This window comes from Pinus tabuliformis, chromosome 7, assembly GCF_031772625.1.
Source record: "Pinus tabuliformis cultivar Carrire ecotype Pingquan chromosome 7, CPIR1, whole genome shotgun sequence".
In the NCBI taxonomy this organism is placed as follows: domain Eukaryota; kingdom Viridiplantae; phylum Streptophyta; class Pinopsida; order Pinales; family Pinaceae; genus Pinus; species Pinus tabuliformis.
Window position 1 is genome coordinate 1,609,168,957 of NC_142293.1, and position 22,442 is coordinate 1,609,191,398.

At 36.0% G+C, this 22,442-nt stretch overlaps 1 protein-coding gene and 1 long non-coding RNA gene across 2 annotated transcripts in view; one reads left to right on the plus strand and one right to left on the minus strand.

Moving 5' to 3' along the window:
* The window catches only part of LOC149254324 (gibberellic acid methyltransferase 2-like), a 40,897-nt gene extending 34,713 nt beyond the window's left edge, over window positions 1-6,184 (plus strand). Inside the window, exons 2-3 of the mRNA XM_089454756.1 lie at window positions 5,498-5,823; window positions 5,924-6,184. Of these exons, the coding sequence (XP_089310882.1) occupies window positions 5,498-5,823; window positions 5,924-6,184 (587 nt within the window). The remainder of the gene's footprint in view (window positions 1-5,497; window positions 5,824-5,923) is intronic.
* Window positions 6,185-14,638: 8,454 nt separating this feature from the next.
* Window positions 14,639-16,611, minus strand: LOC149254325 (uncharacterized). Its single transcript, XR_016266286.1, has 2 exons — window positions 16,265-16,611; window positions 14,639-15,351 (listed from the first exon to the last, which is right to left on the minus strand). It is a non-coding gene; the product is annotated as an uncharacterized LOC149254325 (long non-coding RNA).
* Window positions 16,612-22,442: the final 5,831 nt, after the last annotated feature.

The window sequence follows — 22,442 nt, forward strand, 5'->3', positions numbered from 1 at the left end:
ATTTTGCAAAGGGACCTTGACGTTGTTCTCCTGATCCATCATAACGACCGTAGTATTCACCACCACGATCAGAACGAATGGACTTTATACGTTTGTTAAGTTGTAACTCAACTTCCGTTTTGAACTTTATGAACACGTCTAATGCTTCCGCCTTTTCTTTTATTAAGTAAATATGACCATATCTTGAATAATCATCTATGAATGTGATAAAGTAACGGTCACCATTTCTTGTAGCCTTTGGAAAAGGACCACAGATATCCGTATGAATCAATTCTAAGACATCATTACACCTTTTTGCATCATACTTACATTTATTAGTTTGTTTTCCCTTTATACAATTTACACAATCACTTAAGTTTGTAAAATCTAAAGGTTGGAGAATATCATTAGACACAAGACGTTCTATTCTTTTCATAGAGATATGTCCTAATCGCTTGTGCCATAATGTTGCAGATTTCTCGCAAGTTAATTTACGTTTTCTATTATCTATATGCAGTGCCTCTGAATGTGAAGTGTCTATATCTAGAAAATAAAGATTATCATAAGAAGACAGGATACCAGAAGCAAGAAGCTTAGAATCTTGACACAAACTGAAATTTCCATTACCAAATGAACATACATAACCATTTTTGTCCAAATAAGATACAGAAATTAGGTTCCTTCTGAAAGATGGAACCACTAAAGCATCAAAACTTAAATAAAATCTTGTCTTACATAATAATCTAAATTTTCCTATGCTTTCCACTTCTACTTTGTTGCCATTTCCTACGTAAACGTAGCGCTCTGCCTCACTTGGCTTGCGATGGCTTAGGCAACCTCGCATCGACATACTGATGTTAGTCGTTGCACCTGAATCTATCCACCAAGTATATCTAGATACAGAACTTAAATTAACTTCAGAACAAACTAAAACAAGAGACATACCTTTCTTTGCCAACCATGCATGATAGTTGGTGCAAAATTTCTTTGTATGTCCTGGCGCTTTGCAGAAAAAACAGTTCTTTTCTTCTGCTTTCGCAGAAGTATCTTCCTTCTTGCTTTTCTACGCGGCATTGTTTGCAGCTACCTTGGTAGGTCCCTTTTCCTTGGCAGTAAACTTGCGCTTCTTGCCTTTACCCTTAGGATTAGATGTTACTACATGAGCACTTTCTCCCTTAGTCATTTTCTGTCTCTCTTCCTCCTGCACCAACCGAGCCTCAAACTCAGGTAATGTCCACGTCTCTTTTTGACAATTATAAGTCATCTTGAATTGACTAAAGTTAGACGGGAGAGACAGAAAAATGAACTCAATGAGAACCTCATCAGAGATGTCATAATTATGCCCTTTCAAGGCACGTTGAAGTCTTGTCATCTCAATAACATGCTCTCTAACCCCTTCTTTTCCCTTGTATTTTATTGTTGCCAACTTCACAAAGAGTGTACTAACATCAGTCTTTTTACTCTTTGTGAATTTTTCTTCAAGGGCCTTAAGGTATTCAATAGCGCCTGTCTCTGTATCAGGTATGATGCCTCGAAAAGTCTCATGGATCGTTTACTTCATCACCATTATGCACATGCGATCTGAATGCTCCCATCTAGCAATATCAGCCTTCTCTTGAGGAGTTACCTCACTCTCTTTATTAGGCTTGGGGCGATCAAATCTCAGTGCTGTGTCCAATTGCATGATCCCTAAGACTAATTTCAGCTTTTCCTCCCACTATTTGAAATTGTTCCCCATGAGGGGCTTAATCTGACTTAGACTTAACATTATGTTTGGATCTGAAAAAAATTCAAGAACAAGGAAATAATTTAGATACGATGCGTCACGATTTAATCATAATTCTAAAATCTATCTAAAGGCATGTGTAAAATTATTTGCTCAATTAAAACTTTAGCCAAAACACCATTCAGTAATGAAACACCTTTGGGTGCAATCATTACCTTCAGGCACTTTGGTGTAGTGAATGAAGTACAAACATGTCAATCTACCTTTGGGTCAGACTAACATATCCATGAACTAACGACCAGGCCAGTCAACGGGGGGAGGAGGATCACATACGGATCGCTTATGTTCCAAGCTCCCGATGCTTTTCTAGACATCGCTAGTCCATGTGTGTTGCAACTTATTTTTATACACTACCCTTATGCACCAAACAACTTAGCAGGCGCCAACCCTCCTTTGGGAAAGCTAACACCCACGTCCATTGCCAGCACGATATTTCAACTTGTCATGAGTCATCCTTGCAATCGTCTTACAGAGAGCGGTTCGTTTGCGAACATTAATGTTTGACTCATGCGAAAACAACACATGTACACTAAACGTCTTTAGTTAGATTCCAAAATTATGTCTAAAAACTAATCTAGGACGTACCTATAGAATCTATTCGTCCTACATAGAATATAGTATCTTATAATACTTTTAAATTTAATATGTCAACTATATTCATCAAAATAATTATTAGGTTTTAGTAAAACTTTAGCAGTTTCTACAATGATTACCTTTTAGAAATGCTTCAATAATTTATTTAGAGAATACTAAATAATTTTATGGTTGCCATGATTAGCATCATTGTGATAAAATCCGAATTTAGTATTATATCAATAATTTAACGTTAATCTACAATCCCAAGAAAAATAACATTTGGCTCGGCAATATCATTGATAGTTTCTTTCTCAGAAATGATCTTTCAAAAAAAAAAAAAAACAGTGCCACTATACACTCCAATAATACAACATATGCATAGATTATATCCTAACCATGCTTCAGTTATCACAAATTATTGAGGTATTTCACACATGGTTTTTTTTTTTTTTTTTTTTAAATAATAAAAGAAGAGTATAAATAATCTTCATAACTTAGATCTAAAACTCTGCTTAACATAAGAAATCACACAACTATTCACAAATATACAATAGTGAGAATCAAATAAACTCTGAAGTGCCACGTATCAAATTCATATGCTCAACAGAGTAATTACAAAAAAATAAATACGGGTACTCTCAACAATGTCTAAGAGAAATGTAAACACGATTTAATCACACGGTTTTCTTTAGAAGAAACCTTTGTATTATTAAGTTATGAGTACATATTGAAATGATTTATGTTAACGCTGTAGGATTGTGATATGAAAGAATTCAAGATCCTACATTAACCGCAAGCACTTTACTGTATTAAATCAACTCATTGAGTCGAAGATAAATCCCTCGTAACTTGCATTCTCAAGCAATCATGTTATTGAAATAAAAAATAAAAAAAAATAACCCAAGGAACCAGGATGGAATATAAAACCCTTTGGATTCAATCTACGATCTAAATAATCTGCTGAGGCCAACTCTGTATCAGTCTGTGGTAGCAGAAACCCATAAAATACCAAATCCTTTTCAAAACATTAGACTGTTATACAAAACCAAAAAAAAAAAAAAAAAAACCAGTTTGGCTTCATTCGTAACGATTATTTCAGGATTTGATAATGTAAATAAAATCAAGATTAACTCAGAAAAATGACGGGAGAGACAGTTCTTACATAAGGGTGGCTCCGATACCAATTGTTGGTTTTACTTTGTGGGTTTTCCTAATTACTTTAAACCCTAACCAAGATCTACTCCTTTGTAAGAAATTAAAAATTAATGCACAGCGGAACTTACTTTCCATCTTCAAAGGCTCCTGGTCTTGACTTGAGTTGTTGGCTCTTGAATCCTTCCAAGAACTTGCAATCCTTTTCTCTGGCTATCCTAAATGACAGAGTATCTAATCTTCAATGGAGCAGACAATTTTTTTGAGATGATTGCAAGCCTTGGAGACTCAGCCCCTTTATAGCAGTGCAAAACCCCAATCCTAGGGCAGCCGAAATTTAGCTGAAACAAGTCTGTCTGAAATTTCAGATTTCATCAGATTTTGGAAATAGGGAACTTTCCAGGAAAAACTGAAATCAATCAGAATAGATTCTGATTTCCTTATTCAGCTCAAATTTATTACTGCTATTATTTTAATCAACTATAATCGGTCCATTAACAATTATAATTGTTTAACATTATTCTATATGTATTTGCATCCAAATCCTTATTTAAATACGTATAATGCCATGATTTAATTAATCACATTATTTGGCATATTTTAATCATTACATAAATGTAATCTTGCTGACAGTATTTGATATCATAATCATAATGCATGTATGTCCAACTTTATTATTGTAATTAGACGTCTCTAAATCCAACATTGAATTCTAATGACGAGTTAACTGTTAATTTGTATTAGAAAATAATAATCAATAATAACAATTTTATAATGAATCACACTTGTTGGTTTGAAACATGTTGATAAAAAATTTCTAATATAATTTTTTCGAAAATATTTCTATAAATTCAGATTATGGATCACAAAAGCACAATAAAACTTTTGCTTTTAATTAGATCTTGAAACTTTTGCTTTTAATTAGATCTTGAATCTGCCAATTTACTATTTGGAAATGAAATGACTTTTTACCTGTTCCGTATTTACAATGTCAAACTGGGGATTTTGTTTTTATGTTTGAAAAATTGTAGGAATATATTTCTAGATAGGTATTCTTATCTAGATGACTGATTCGCTGAATATTCAGTTCATGTCTTACCCGTCTGATTGTTAAATACTGGACAAATTAGTAATCCAGATAACCTTAGAGTTTAAGACTAAAGTAGTTTTAATTAAATATAGATATTAAAAAAAAACTTTTTCAATCTCATAAAATAGTGAGAATATCAACATCTAATTTAATTATAAATATTAATTTTTTTTTATATTAATCCAGTCTTAATTTCCTTTTTCTTCTAAACTTTTTATCACTCCACATTATCTTATTATTAGAACTATACATAATTTTATATAATTGTATATAATTAAACATATATACAGTTTTTATATACTAAAACTCATATGGACAACATCTATATATTGTATAAGATAGTGGGGAGCCTCATGGAAGATCATGAAGCAACGCAAATGTTTTCTACGGCCATACCCAGAGGTCGGAAGTTGTGCTTACGTTGTGGCGATTAGTGAGATTCATGTGGAGTAGATTCTGGATAGTCTGAAGGTGCTAGAAGAACGCATGTTAATTGAATATTTAATGTTAAATAATTTAGAAATATTATTTTAGAAATATAAATTATATAGATGTTTATCGGACTAATCATATAATTTTTAAATAATAAATTTATTACTATGATTAATAAATTAATAGTATTAGTGTATATATATATATAAAAAATAGTGTAGGAGTAGTTTAACTAGGCTGAGTAATTGCCCAGTTTCCATTGCTGCCCAGAAAAAAGTCCGTCTAGGGCCATTGGCAATTCCTCCCCCTTCCACCACCCTGCGCCACCGTTCCACATTAATTGCTTCTGGGACAGCCCTCCGGCCTGGAAAGGACTCCAGCCTCCACCGGAAAACACTGACGCGACCCAGGACCTGCATTAATGCGATAGTCATTTGAATTTTGAAAACGCCCGCCCAAATTCTAGATATTTTAATTCCTAGTTAGACTACTCCCTCTCAGAATCACAGATCTGGGATGTGCAACTGGTACAAACACCGTAGCAGACGTCGATTTTGTTGTCAAAACACTCACAAATCTTTGTGAGAATGACCATCATTCTAATGCCAGGAGTTCAATGCTAGAGTTCCAGGCTTATTTCTCTGATCTGCCTTCCAATGACTTCAATGGCCTCTTCAATCTGTTGGACCGACCTAGGCATTCTCCATATTTTGTTGCGGGTGTACCTGGATCCTTTTACAACGTTCTGTTTCCGAGATCGACCATTCATGTCTGCTTCTCTGTCATGGCGCTTCATTGGCTTTCAGAGGTGAGATCTGACAGATTATTATCACACCGAATTAAATTATCTGATTACATTATTTTCATAGCTCAGAATTTTGAACCAAGTAATATTATCATTATTGCAGGTGCCTCAGGCTGTTGTGATGAAGGATTCACCCTTATATAATAAGGGAAGAGTGTGGATTAATGGAGGCAGGCAGGATGTGGCAGAAGCTTATTCAAAGCAATCCGAAAAGGACCTCACCACTTTTTTCAACTGCAGAGCTCAGGAGATGGCACCGGGAGGCGTGCTCTTCTTCTGCATGATGGGCAGACCAGACAGTTGGTCTCCTGTACAACAAGTTTCTGTGGGAGGCTATATGTATATTCCATTGAGAGGGCTATAACCAAATCTCAGAAAATAAAAAATGAAAGAGTCCGGAACATTGGCGTCTCTAGCTTCTTAAACACCGCCATTGGCTTCTCCTTGCCAGAGAGGGCTATCTGTATATTCCATAGAGAGGGCTATAACCAAATCTCAGAAAATAGAAAATGAAAGACTCCGCCATACAATACATGACGCTGTAATTGCTAAAATGACTACCGCTTGATATTTTTACATGATAAAAAATATAATGATGTGGGTGTGCTTCAATAGAATAAGAATCTCAACTTCGGAAAGCAGCACTTGCTCTGTTTTGGTTGAAGAATTCAAGATTTTCACTCCCACTGATTGTCCGTCGGGAAGAAATCCTCTATACCATAAGAAAATTCCCACCAAGAACAAGGATGTCACATAACCAATGCGGATTCACTGGATTAAAAAACACTCAAAAAGGACATTTTCCATTCAAAGCAAATGCACAGAAATTAAAAGCTCCAGGAGGAAAACCAGAGATGCAACCCGTTGAAATGCCGGAAGTGGCAGATTGCAACTCCGTAAAATGCCTACAGGTTTTAGTTCGACAAACGCACTCTAACCTCTTGCCAAATAATTTTCTTTTCGATGAGAGTCATTCTGCTTACTGCAGCGAAACCCACCTTCTTTAGAGATTGTCTGAATTGGTGCTACCTCATTTGAAGACCGAGCTTCATGTTCATAGTTGCAAACCTTCTGCGTAATCTGTTCTTTCAATAGAAGCTCTCCATTTGTCTGTGTATGCCTATTTGGAGACTGTAGTGCCCATTCAACCACAGACATTTGTTTTGATGCAGACTGTGGAATAGGAAGGCTTGGTAGTGATTCTCCTTTCTCTGTAATGAGACCAGAATTCACCCCTTTGGGAACATTTTCCGTTAAGTTTTGCATGAGAATCACTTTTCCCTCCTTCTGGAGACTAGGCTACATATTACAAGAAGAGCCGAATCTATAATTTCATATCCCGCATGTTTCATGTAACTGCCAACAAAGTCTAGTTATCCAACTGGCAGTGGAGGCAATCTGGTTTCAGAGGATGGGATGACCTTTTCAACGCTTCCATTTCAGACCAATAGTATTTATAAACATCACCTTGTTCACAAGAAAGATTTTAAGACCATCATGATTGGAAACTAGACTGAGAATCTTGTCATGCCCATTGAAATTATAACTGTCGGGAGATTTAAAACTGTCCTGTCCAAAGAACATGATAAACACTGGTTAAAGCTTCGCAGTTCTTGCTTCCAATTCTCGATCGTATTCGATTCAACAATCCTAGCCAAGGATAAATAGATTTCTCTGCAACTGAACATACAAGAAAGCCAAGGCTAAATGAAGCCTCAAGAACCTCAGCACATTCATTATTAGTACATACAATAAATCAATCAGTGTGCTTGTCTTGCACTCAAATGCAGTTGTCTATAACGCGACTTTGAAAGTCTTTCCGGCGGGTTTTTCCGGTCGAAATCCTGCAGGAATTTATTGGAATCGCAAGTTTGATAGCTAGTTTCTGCACAATGAAAGCCTCCCAGGGGTTTTCGAGGGTGCTGAATCCAAATATGAGGTCAAAAAACCATTTTAACTGCAACAAATCAAAATTTAACCTCAATTTATTCCACCGGATTCCGTCACCGGAATCTCCAAAAAGTCCCATTATAGACAACTCCTACTCAAATATGCTTTGTCAGGAACAGACATACCTGATAGATACTCTCTTCCACACCTCTCAAAGATGACCTTCTCCCATTTTCAACAATCAGTAAAGAAGAACTGCATGGTAATTTCTTAACACAATATTTGCCTAATACCAGTGAATACCTGAAATATTAACAAAAGAACCAATCAAGGATCCTTGTCTTGCACTCATGTATGCCTTGTCAGGAACAGACATACCTGATAGATGCTCTGTTCTGCATCTCTCAAAGATCACCTTCCCAATTTCAACAATCAGTACAGAAGAACTGCAAGGTAATCGCTTAAAACAATATTTGGCTAATGTCATTGAAGACCTGAAATTAACAAAATCATGAATCAAGGCCCGTTTATTATGAAATTCCAAGCTTCATCCCTTGTTCTGGCACAAAGAGTTGGGAAATGCCATACCTTATGGCATTGTGCCTACTAGCTCCCAGAATCCCCTTTGAAGCATCATACAGTTTTGCTTCTTCTACCAGCACCTTTTGCACAGACCCATGAGCTATCTTGAATTGAAGGTCCACCTGCTAAATCAGATAAATTGTTAAGTATGTAAATAAAGAGCCGCACACTATATATTTAATTAAAGTAAAATCGACAACTGCGAAAAATTAGCCCCTGAAATTTTCGACTCTTCTTATCTTCTAATCCACGAAACAATGGAAGACAGTCCATGTGTGGTCATCCATATGGGATACTGCATCTATGACTAGATATCTATTCACTCATATGACACTAGAAAGTTGTTCTGTGCACATATTCTAGTCAACATAACATTCTTGTACTGGTAAGGGACTGCATAAGCAGAGACTTTAACTGATACTATGGCAGAGACTTTCATCAAATGAAAGCTAGTCTAGTGGCAGAGACGATTCTGTCGCTTCTGCTTGCAGTTGCAATCCTCCCAATCCAAATTATTCTGCTTTTCATCATGAATCTTTTGCAAGTGGTAGTTCAGTGCAATGCCAGGAATATCTCAGAGGAAAAAAGAATCCTTATGCAGATGAAAGAGCTAGATCGAATTGACAGAAATAATGCTTTGGGCAACTGGAACATATCTGATCGAAGTCCGTGTGGTTGTAATGGAGTGTTTTGTAATAATCGCTTCAAAGTCGTCCAAGGGTCATAGCCCGGGTGTTAAAAGGGAAATTAAATCCCTAAACTTGGATTCAATCTTGGCCGTGGAAATGTTAGCTGTTATGGCCTGTCTGGGCAGATAGGTCATTACTGGATCTCAAAAAAATGCTCAATTCAACTTCATTACTAAAGTTAATCTCTCCAACACTTTATTGCAAGAGGTCATGCTCTCTGCACCCTGCGATCAAAGTATTGGAGAGGGTAACTTTAGTAAGGACGTTGCAGAGCACAGTTGGCCTGGCTGGGAACATAGGTCAGTTACTGGATCTCCATAAAGGAAACAGAACGTTGTAAAAGGATCCAGGTACACCTGCAACAAAATATGGAGAATGCCCAGGTCGGTCCAACAGATTGAAGAGGCCATTGAAGTCATTGGAAAGCAGATCAAAGAAATAAGCCTGGAACTCTAGCATTGAACTCCTGGCATTAGAATGATGGTCATTCTCACAAATATTTGTGAGTGTTTTGACAACAAAATCGACATCTGCTACGGTGTTTGTACCAGTTGCACATCCCAAATCTGTGATTATGAGAGGGAGTAGTCTAACTAGGAATTAAAACATCTAGAATTTGGGGAGGCGTTTTCAAAAGTCAAATGACTATCACAGTAATGTAGGTCCTGGGTCACGTCAGTATTTTCCAATGGAGGCTAGAGTCCTTTCTAGGCCGGAGGGCTGTCCCAGAAGAAATTAATGTGGAATGGTGGTGGAGGGTGGCAGAGTGGAAAGAGGGTGGTGGAAGGTGGAAGAATTGTCGATGGTCCTTTCTAGGCCGGAGGGCTGTCCCAGAAGAAATTAATGTGGAATGGTGGTGGAGGGTGGCAGAGTGGAAAGAGGGTGGTGGAAGGTGGAAGAATTGAGGGCTGTCCCAGAAGAAATTAATGTGGAATGGTGGTGGAGGGTGGCACAGTGGAAAGAGGGTGGTGGAAGGTGGAAGAATTGTCGATGGTCTGACGTTTTTCCGACGGAAACCGGGCAATTCCTCCGCCTAGTTAGACTACTCCTAATAGTATATATATACGTGAGACTTGAGTATATATAATATATATATACGTGAGACTTGATATTCTATTGGCCGAGAACACTTCAATTACGTTGTAATCGTTCTGTACCACCACAGTGTGCGAGTTTCGAGCATACCGTTGACTTAATAAAACATATGTTATGATGTACGGTGCAACCGGTCACTACCACTAGAGTGTGTGGGTTTCGAGCATATCGCTGACTTTGTTTCTAACATACGGTTCCCTGGTAGTTTCCCGGTTTCTTGGAAATTGGTGAGAATCATTTGCTAATGAAATGAACATTTTCCCTGTTTTAACGGGGTCTTCCATTCTCTATAATTTCCCTAACATATTAAACTAATTATTAAATTTTTTTCCTGAGTAAAAATAGATATTGTATTTATGAAAGACAAATAAAATTATTAGATACAATTGATACTTTAGGTGGGTTTACAGAAAGTGTCTTTATGATAGTTCAAGTACTAGCTTTCTGTCTATACAATAACGACTTTACTAATTATCAGTCAAAAAGAAATTATTTCTTTACTTCTATAGAAGGTGCATATTAAAAACAATGTTTAAACAAGGACTGCAGGCAGTGGTAGTCCCTGCCGATTTGATAGGGGAATGAAGTTATTCAGGGTATTATGTATAAAATTTTTATTTAAGTTTACTCAGGCGTGATGAAATCCTTAAATTTATTACCCTGTTGAAAGTGCCAATGATGAAATGTTTAAATTGCCAATGATGAAATCTTTAAATTTATTAGCCTGTTGAACTGGTCAATGTTTGATATTTGTTTTGAACTCATAAATGAATTACCAACGAGCCAAAGTCGACATATCCAAAGTTAGTTCGAAATTACCGGCATGATGAAATCCTTCCGCATCACGCCTTCGACATATCCAAAGTTAGTTCGAAATTACCTGCGAGATGAAATCCTTAAATTTATTAGCCTGTTGAACTTGCCAATGCTAGTTATCTTTTTGAATTCATAAATGTTTATCCAAATTTCACAATTACCAGGGAGCTAGTCTAAGTCGACATACACATCCAAAGTTAGTTCCAACCAAATTACCAGCTAGCCTGCCAAAATCAAATATCCAAAGTTTTCATAATTTAGCACGATCTTTTCTCCGGGCACTTGTTATATCAATATTGGCCTTAAGACATTATTGAACAGTTGTTGCAAGCCACTGCAGAAAGTTAGGAAGCTAAGAGTAGGCCGAGCAAGAAGATGAAAATGATGAGCAACATTTCAGATGGCCCACTGCAAGATTCAATTTTTTTGTTTACAAACTCGACTTAGTTAGTCAGTGAAAGAGTCAATAAAAAATAATTTTACGAATATAACGATAGAAAATTAAAAATGGTCAGCTCATCAACTTCCACTGCAAGATTCAATTTTTTTGTTTACAAACTCGACTTAGTTAGTCAGTGAAAGAGTCAATAAAAAATAATTTTACGAATATAACGATAGAAAATTAAAAATGGTCAGCTCATCAACTTATTTATTTATAGTATTTAGCAAAACTATTTTTTTAATAATGTAATTCAAGTGGTCATGAAATTATTTTTTGAATAATCTAATTCGAGTGGTCATGAAATGACACATTAGTCAGTGAATATCTGTACATCAGTCAGAGAGTCCATCAAAAAAGAATTATAAGAATATAATGAAAGAAAAACTTTTGAATAATGTGTTGCAGTAAAAATGGTCGGCCCAACAACTTACTTATTTATAGTATTCAGCAAAACTATTTTTTTGAACAACTCAAATGAACCTATGTTGTATTATTTAAGGAAGTAGTCTTTCCAGCTTGGAATATTCATTGCAAAGAAATATAATTAGCAGTCTTTCAAGCTTGCAATATTCATTGCAAAGAAAAGGACCGTGGTTTCAAATCTGCACAAGAGTGTTTCTAAGATGCATAAATATTTCCTCATTGAAGATGGAATCCATCGGTGTCAACAATGAACCTATGTTGTATTATTTAAGGAAGTAGTCTTTCCAGCTTGGAATATTCATTGCAAAGAAATCGGTGTCAACAATGAACCTATGTTGTATTATTTAAGGAAGTAGTCTTTCCAGCTTGGAATATTCATTGCAAAGAAATATAATTAGCAGTCTTTCAAGCTTGGAATATTCATTGCAAAAAAAAGACCGTGGTTTCAAATCTGCACAAGAGTGTTTCTAAGATGCATAAATATTTCCTCATTGAAGATGGAATCCATCAGTGTCAAAAATCCAAGATAATGAATTAATGAATTAATAACTCATACTCGGGGAGTTTCCTAGATTTATTTAACTTTTAGAAACTTCAAAACCTGTAAAACACAAGGCTAGAGTGAAAAACAGATTGTAAAAACAGATAAGGCTAGAGTGAAAAACAGATTGTAAGATTGTTTTTTGAAATAGATTATTGTTACCTGATTTATATTCTGTTGGATGTATATTATGATTTTGTTCATTTTAATTTTTAGAAGCAATTTTTTCAATAAGCAACAGATGAATAAATCTTAGTTAAATATGTAAATTAACTAAAAGTTAAATCTAGAAGCAACAGATGAATAAATCTGAAATTAACTGAAAGTTAAATCTATTTAACTTTTTAAAGATCAAACGATTGGTAAAACTTGTGGTAAAATAGAAGCAACAAATGAATAAATCTCAGTTAAATATATAAATTAACTACTAGTTAAATCTGTTTAACTTTTTAAAAATCAAACCATTGGTAAAATATGTTGCAATATAAAAATTTTACTAACTAAATTTTTATCATTGAAAACCAAGCGGGTAAATTTAAAGGCATAAAATACATAATATATAATGAACTACAACGAATTCTTAGCCAACATTCATGGTTTCTCACAGTCTACGCCCATCATAGAGGTCCCGTTTGAGAATGACAAAATATTAATAAAATTGTATATTTTAAGCCGTTACGGTTACCTTTTTACTTTCCTGGCAGTCGTATCTCCCATCACGGTCTCCCACCATTTCTTGGTGTATGTTTCCACCTGTCCACTCTCCTCGGTTTCCTTCCATCCCACGTCTCCCCCTATTGTTCGTTTGCTGTTGGTCCATTACCTGCATGTTCGTTTGCTAGTAGTCCATTACCTGCGACATGCAGATGCCACGTTGGTTACATGCATGCAATGGAGTAGGTGAGTAGGTGGACGTGAGGTAATGCGCTGTGCCACCCTACTCGCCTTTACAAATTCGCCAACACAACACAAACATTGTCTTCCCTCAGCATGACAAACATTTTCTTCCCTTCGTTGCTCTCAGCTTCCCTGTTTTTCACTCAGATTCCTTGCTCCAATCCTCTGTTTTACTTTGGTATTCCATTTCCAATTCCTAATTCCACTCATCGTTTTTAGAACATCAGTAATTCTGCTAACTTGGATCCCTGAAAACCTAACTCGCAATACGTGCTGGATATGTACAAAGCGAAGAACGAGCAAGGGGTGGCGGAAGTTTTCTGAGAAGAGGTGGGAGAAAGTGGGTTTAAGTTCCAGGAAAAGGGTATTTGTTGCAGTGAATGGGTTGTTTTCTAAGAAGGGGTGGGATAAAGTTGGTTTAAGTTCCACGAAAAGGGTGTTTGTGGTAGTGAATAGGTTATTTTTTGAGAAGGAGTGGGAGAAAGTGGGTTTAAGTTCCACGAAGAGGGTGTTTGTTGCAGTGAATGGGTTAAAAGAAGGATCGTAGGGGCAAAGACAGGGGCAAAGATGGGATGGGATATGACAAAGAAGACACTATGGGTAAAAATTGTGGTAAAAGATATTATATAAACAAAAATGTTGAAACAACCTTCGTACAGTGTTGGTCACACAGGGTGTGATGGCTGCCCTTGGTCACGGGCAGTGTGATGCCTTCCTTTCTAAGAAAGTAGGAGCACTATGATATATAGCCCTTTATGCAGGCTTAATTCTCTTTACGCAGGCCTAATTCTCTCTTGTCAAGCTCTGGTGAGCATTATAAGGGCTTGGTGTGGATGTGGTAGGCTTGGTGACTCCAAAAGGAGGAGAAAAAAATGCATACATGTTTTCAACCTCGAGTTTTTAGTCTAAATACCTACATAGCACCCGAGCTCATAAGGTTCATTGGTGGGTAGATGGTGATTCATTCAAAACATGCAAGCGCTGCAGATATAAGGTTCATTGGTGGGCAGATGGTGATTCATTCCAAACTTGTAAGTGCTGCAGATACAACTCAAGTACAACTCAAGGCCAAATCATTAATCTCTCCAAGGTACACAAAAAAATTCCTATTATTTTTTACTGCAGTACAGATATAAGAGAAAATCAAACAGAAACAACAACTTGTAACTTGGAATCGATTGCATAAAGTGGAATCTATCTATTACACTTCCTAGATATATTTTCTCTTTGTATTGGTATATTTATTATATATTGCTCAAGGTTCCAGAAATATTACTAGAAAGCTTACTTGAGATATTTTTTTACTGGTTGTGCAGAATACATCTAATATATATCATTCAAGGTAGCAGAAAGCTCAAGCTTGCAGAAAGCATACCAGAGAAAGAGTTGCTTTAAAAATTCTTAAATGCGATGCTGTGGTGCTGATGATGCACAGTGTTGTGCTAATGATGGTCTCCACAAAAACTCTTTCGGAAATCTCTTCCAAATTGTTCATCAACAAAGGGATTCTTTCTTTCTTTCTATTATGAATTGATTTGAGTTGCAGGGAAAAGAAACTCAACGCTTAACTACTCTTATGCTCTTCTTCCTGGGTTACACGTCAGGGTTCTTAAATAAATACAGAAATAGCCATGCAGATAACCATCTGGCAGTAAATTTGTATATAAATAAATTTCCTCTTGTTCTAAAAAGATTAGATATAAAAAACTTTTCCAAGATAAGACTTGACTTTAGATATTAGAAAACCTTGCCACCACCTTACTTTGGATAAAATAAAATTGCTGATATTAGAAAACCTTGCCATAACCCACTTTGGATAAAATAAAATTGTTGCAACCTTACTACATGGGGGCATGTGAAGTTTGCAATAATGGGTGGAATATTTTATCGCCCAAAAAACATTGTTAAAAATGAATGTAAAATAGCAACCCCACATTAAGCATTGATTGTTATGGGTGAACATATGAAAGCAAAACAGAATATCGTGTATTGATCTGTGAAACATGAATACAATATGTAAAAATATAATAAAAGAATCAATCTTCTTACCTGATTATAGTATGTCTAAAATTTAATAGCTCACAAGCGTTCCATGGTGGTTCTCAGCTGCTGTTGTTGGTTGATGAATGAATGCTTCGCTTGCCTTACGAGAGGATCTATGCATAAGCCATGGCTGATGATTAAAAAGATGGAGAAGGATAGAGCGAAGCTGATATCACCTTTTCGACCACCTTTTCGACCATGGAGGGAAGGTGACAGTTTCTCCTATGATTAAAAAGATGGAGAAGGATAGAGCGAAGCTGATATCACCTTTTCGACCACCTTTTCGACCATGGAGGGAAGGTGACAGTTTCTCCTATGGTGGAATAGGCCGTGAAATAACACAGGTAAAATAGCAACCCCGCGTTAAGCATTGATTGTTATGGGTGAACATGTGAAAGCAAAACAGAAGCCTTACCTGATGTCTGCCATTTCTCGATCTCAATAAAACAAACACAGTAACTGATGAATTAAGGAAAAAGACCGTTTAGCAAATCTAAAAAGAGGTACTAAAGTTTTGCAGCATAACTTTGAAAGCAAAAAATACTTTAAAGTGCCTAACGAAAAATATTCTTGAAACACAACAGGAACTCGTTGATTTTGGTGGAAACGAGAACCAAACCTTTCTGTGAAAATTTTGGGCAATTGTAAAATTTTACAGCTCAAGGAAAAAACCATTGAAAAAATTACAAAATCGAATCAGCCTGAAGGAAAAAAAAAAAAAAAAAAATCAAATACAACAGAAGAACTAGTTGAATTTGGTATCAATTTCTACGTAAATTTTGAAAAGATATGAGTGCATGAAGAAAAGCTTCAAAGAACAAAAAAATAACGAACTACAGTCAGTAATATTGATGACATCGGCGTAAAATCTTTGGATTATGAATTCTTTTCCAAAAGCCAAAATGTAGCGCCCATAAACAAGAAAAGCAAATACATAATTTCGCAGGCAGAAAAGATATGGTTGATCAAGATCAGCTAATTTTTAATTAGTGATAGAGGGAAAAGCATTAAAGGTCGCACGAATACCTTCTCAGCCCCTCGCGCATCCCGAGGTTTCTCCCGGCCCGACGATCAGCCATTGCCACAATTTCAGTTGTAAAAGGCCGCCAGGGCTTTCAACAGCGAGCTATTAAACATCGGAAGAAGAATCTGCAGGCTTCCATGTATGGAATCGGTCTGCGCTTCTTCAAAGTATGAAGCTCAGAAACAGGGAAACTTCCACAGTTGACGTAGGAAGCTGAGGCCAGCAGCAGATACAGCTAAATTAGGGCCGATCAATTGAGAATGCGGGAATTCCTGTGTCAGCTTAGGGGCACAGAGCCCCTTTAATGTAACAAGGTCGCATTGTTCAATTTTCTGGAATAGATGAAACTACATGCAGCGGCCATTCAGCGACATGTGCTGCCACGAAGTTATCAGCGAGAGGAGATAGGAGCGTAGAAGAAGTGACAAGTGCCCAGAAGAAATGGCAGATGGCAGCTTGCTTGCGCAATTGAAAAACTTAGGATAAAATTACTTGTCCCGGCTGAAATAAGAAATGGCAGATGGCAGCTTGTTTGCGCAATTGAAAAACTTAGGATAAAATTACTTGTCCCTGCTGAAATAACATCGGGGCACGTGAGGCCTGCAATAAGACCTTGAATTCAAAACTTTGGTTATAAGTTTTTTACACCGATATCCTTGGGGATAAACTTTGCTTAAAATCACTTAAACACTGGAAATTTATGGTCAACTCAAGAACTAATACGTGGTCAACGGTCCATCGAACGCTATAGTCCGACAGGGACTAATAATAATATTGCAAAAACATCAAGTGATGTTTATTTTTTTGAACTTTCAATTATTGCAAAGGGTCATGAATATATTCTTGCGGCTATCGCACCTCTTTTTTGCATGTGCTTCGATGAATATCTAATCCATTTTTGTAGAGAGATTCAACATCCATGTTAGAAGAAAAGTAGATTAATTCTTCAATTGAGTTATTCCCAACATGTATTTTATTACCGTTTAGGAGTCCTCATATATATGAAGTTTTGAGATTTTCTAATCTCTTGCTAGTTGCAAAATCAATTTTAAAGCAAAGATTTTCGGGTCATATGCTTGTCGATATATTCAAGGACGAGTTGTGATTTAGATTTAAAATTCCCTCAGTCCCTCCTACAGAGGTGATGAAGCCAATCTATTTCGAATTTGCTTCTTCGAATTTCGACCCTACACGACCCACTACCTAAATTTCTACATCAATGCACACCAGCACTTCACGGGACAATATTTATGTTTTTGTTTAACTCAAACACCCCGTGCTTGCCAAACTTAAGGGCTTATCCTCACAGGCTTGGCCTTGACCACTTGCATGCATGTCACCGCAGCGATGAATAGGCATGTTCGCATGAAGTCGGCCCTCTAATGCATGTCTGCGATCGAGAGAAAGAGATTGATGGTATTGGTGAGTTGTAAGGGAGTGACCCCTAACATTAGTAAATGGGGGTCCCGCAATTGTTATTCCTGCTGGAGGTTCCACCCTATCAGTAGGACAAAATAGATTAGGTTGTGGAGGATTGACTATTGTTGTCAATTGTTGAAGGTGGTGGTTGAGGGTTGTTGAAGGGGGTGGTTGAGGGTGGTCGACGTCAACAAGGAGGGGGGATCTTCAATCATAGTTCTACTCTCGTTTGGACAAGGTTCATTTGTGGGAATTTTCCCTGCGAGTTCCAATTCCTTTCATTCGAGCAGCCTCCAATTTTCACTGAACCGCCCAATTAAAAATTCCACTCATAAGGATTTGGTCCATAAATTTTCCATTGGATTTAGTTCCCTCAACACACCTCCCAAACTTGAACCTATAACCTATACTGATATTAGGAAGCAAAGGTTTTGAGTTCTCAACCTTCAGCAGCGAGTGAATGAACCCAACACAAAGGGACTCACTTTGGTTTCAAGAACACAGGTAATGCCCATTAAACATAATACAAAGACACTCGCCGCTATAGAGTAGCCATCAACACATGTTCACACTAATGAACCAAATGCACAACAAATAACTAGAAGGACCTCAATTTAGTTTATATTTCATAAAATAAATTTGCAAAGAATTTATATGGTTAATTTAGTATAGGTTCTTAGATTGCTTTCTCAGGTTGCCTCTCTTTGAGCTCCTTGAGGTATAATCCCTTTCGTTGATCGAATTTGAGGTCTACATATAGATATAACTCCTATCAGCTAGAAAATATCCTAACACGTCAAAGGTAAATTGGAAATATATCACAAGCTACTAATACCTCAACTTGGCACTTGTCACCTTTACAAAGGCCCACATGGGAGAAGTTCTAGATCACCAAAATAACCTAACAACCTAGATTCCTTCTAGAATTGGGGCACATGTAATTACATAAAATACCCACTATTTCTAATTTATACAAATTACATTTGAGGGAAATTTTTTTACCTTTGGAAATTTCATGACGCCCTTTGGGTCTAGGAAAAATGGTTGCAAAAGGGTTGATGGTCATGCATTAAACACCCTAGGTATAATTTTTTTGGCTTCCTAGTCATACTTCTTCAAATTTATTGTAGTCCTTAAGCATCCCATACTTTGTGTTGTTTGTATTCATGGGTTTGTTCTAGTTTTCCTGCTACTATCTTCAATGTTATGGGGTCCCATATTGTGCTTTGTTGTGGTCTTCTCACTTTGTTGGTGCAATATTTTATAGTTAGCCTTATTCTTCTATTTGTTTCCTCCTGCACTTGGGATATTATGACCTATTATGTTCCCATTCCACCACTGTTATGTGAAGTTTAATTTTCAACCAAGGCATAATCAACCCAATCTACACTCATATTTTCTCTTCAATATGTTGTCCAAAATTTATATCAATTACGATTTGAATTTTATAACTCAGGGGACTTTTGAAAAACATCATTTCCACATATTCCTTTTGCAAGAACTTCATTGTAAGCATGCACTATTGATTGCGTGCTCCTTCACTACCATTTTCCTAAACTGTCCTTTCTTCTTTGACAAGTTTTATTCTTGCTTCAATGTAGGGCCACCCATCCTCTTTTAGGACCATGCATGCTTTGCTAATTATAACACTTTTAAACTAACTCAGGATTCCTTCAATTTGTTGTTCTATTTCTAAATTCTTCTGATTACACATCTCGTTAATTATCCTTCCTGGAATTACTTCTTCAAATTTTCCTTTGGAAGAATATTCTACCTCGTCTAATGTGTTCTTCGTCCTTTCCTTACTGAGATGGATTTTTTTCCTTCCTCGTTGAATACTTTTTTGTTACTTATAACTCTGTAAAAAAATAAAAATTCCCCATCAATTTTGAGGCTGCATTATTTCCTCAAGATTTCCCTTACACTTGGTAGGATACTAGGGGAAAACCATGTTGGGCATGAGAAATTTCTCTCATATATATTTCTATATATATTTGTTAGGCCATCTTCATAAGATGGAAATTTTTTTTCCATTAACATATAAAGAATAATTCCATAAGACTAGACCTTAGCTAATGTACCATCATATCCCTTGTTGTTAAAAACCTCAGGTGCCACATAATTTGGTGTTCCAATGGTTGTGTGAAAGATTCCACCTTCTCTTAATTGTTTGTGTAAGGAACTTAATCTAAAGTCTGATATTTTCAAGTTTCCCTGAGAGTCATGCAGAATATTTCCAAGATTTAAATCCCTATGGTAATATGTTGTTGGGAATATTTTCATGTGTTGTTTTCACTGAGCTATTGATGATATAATTTTTTATCAAATAATTCACCTCTAGTGATAAAATACCAAATAACATAGATCTTCCTCTCACTTGATAAGACCTCATTCTTCAATACTATATGAGTTGCTTGTCATAAGAATTTTCATGTTGTAGGAGCTTTCTCAATTGAAAGTTCTATGGTTTATTGGAAAAACCCTTATACTCACCAAGTGTTCCTTTACCATGTTCATTACCTAGTTCTGAAATCTTGGTTGAGATTTCCTTCACCTTATTTTCTTAGCAAGCTCTATTATTGTCATTAGAGACAAAATTTAGCTCCTCACCTATCAACATACTTTCATATTCATTCAAAAAAAAAATATTTACTAAAATTAAACCATTACCTTAGCATCTGCAACTTCCTTCATCCCAAGTTCACCAAGAATTACACTCTCTTTTACCATCTCAGGTCTACTCCCCTTCATTTCATTGGACAAACTATCCCTCTCTTTTTGTCATATGGACAATTCTAACATATATTCCTTTGTGACAACCTTTAGTTATTGTCCACCTTCATTACTTTCAAAACCTACATTCACACCAACTTTGTTATATTTATAATCGCAAGGTTCTCTAGCCTCATCCTCTGTCATTAGATTCATTTTTTGTTCTATACTTTTCACACAGTCAATTACCCTTTCAATGAATCTCCTCTCCTCATCTTCATCATCATATCCACCAAGGAATTCTCCTTGTTCTAGTTCACAAAGGTAAACATTATGTCCCTCATACATGATTTTCTTGAGTTCTTTCTTCTATAATGAGACACTCAAACTATGCTTCAGCTTCTCTTGTAGCATAGGCCATTTAACTTTTTTCCTCTTTAACACCCAACCATGCTTTTGGTATTATTCAATTTCTTGTAGTAGTTGAATTACTATATTGAGCATTTCCTTTAAATAAACAAATTATCCGCCAAATTATTCATGACTCATCCTTCACCTTATGCCATTCATTTTAGCATCTTATTTTCTTTTTTTGCAGCTTGCACTCAAACATTTATAATGACCATCAATTGTTGATGAGTCTCTAAATTAGACATAAATTAATGCCCATGCCTCTAATTTAAAACATAAATTAAGGCCTATGACCATCCTTCAGCATAGTAAACCTCTCTTTTTGCATTAGATAATTTACTTTTAACTTTAATATATTCATTATGAACGTTTATGCATAATTGAATATATGTGCCTAATATTATTTATTTTTGTTGAATATTATGAGAATATTGGGCAGATTATGAAGAGTTGGAGGAGGAGATAATTTATGGATTTGTTCCCTACTACTGGAGGATCAATAATAAATAATAAATTCAACAAGATATTATGGAATTATGGCACAAATTGTGGAACTCTGATGATTGAGAAAATCTAGGAATGTGTTCCACTAATCAAGGGAGCAGATCCACTAATTAAGGGATTTTGGTGGGGAAAGCTTCCTCCATTTATGGGGAATGATTTTTAATCATTTTATATAAGTACCAAGTTGAATTTGCCTCTAGGAAATGATTGAGAAGATCTACGAATGTGTTCCCTGCCATTTAATGCAAATTCCTAGTGTTGGGGACTACATCCACTTATCAAGGGATTTTGGTGGCAAAGCTTCCTCAATTCATGGAGAATGATTCCTAATAATTTTGTATAAGTACCAAGTCGAATTTTCCTCTAGGAAGAGATTTTCATTAATGTTATTGTGGAGAGAGCTTGTATTCTTGCAACTCCATTGTATTTTTTTCAGGGATGTAATTCTTTTCATGAAAATAATGAAGATTAGTGTCATGTTCAGCTTCTGAATCTTGTTCTCCTCCATAGGTATTTGAGTTTCGTTGGGCTTGGCCATCCCAAGAACCTTAGAGCCCTTTTGTATCGTTTTCTTTCCTTCTTTTCATTGCTTATTCACATGCATCTCTAGTTTTTATTTCTTTCTATTTCTGCATGTAGTATTAATGATTTCTTGTTATAGGATTGAGTTAAATGGTTGATGTAAGTTCTTTTGCAGAATCACAAGCCTTATTTCATCCTTTGAAAAGCTTTGGAAATTCATGATAATCAATTTGTTGCTTGGATTAGTCTCCTTATTCCCAAATCTAGATTGTTGGACCTTCTTTTTAGTAAAGAACAATACATTTATATTATTTTTTATAGCATGATAACGAGCTTCAATTGAATTGATTCCACATGCATTAGATCACAAAAACATTCTAGTTCATAACAAAAATTACCCCATTTCATTTGCACTTTATTTGGCTAGGCGTTTTTTAGATTTACTAGTTCACTAGTTCTCGAATTTCTAGATTTTCGACTAGCAATGTTTTTTATTTTTTTTGCATGGCTTAACAGAGGTATTGTTGAGTGATTCCACTTGGAATGGGGGCCTAATACATCCTAGTTAATACAAAATATTTTCCCATCCAATTTGGATTTGATTTTCTTGGT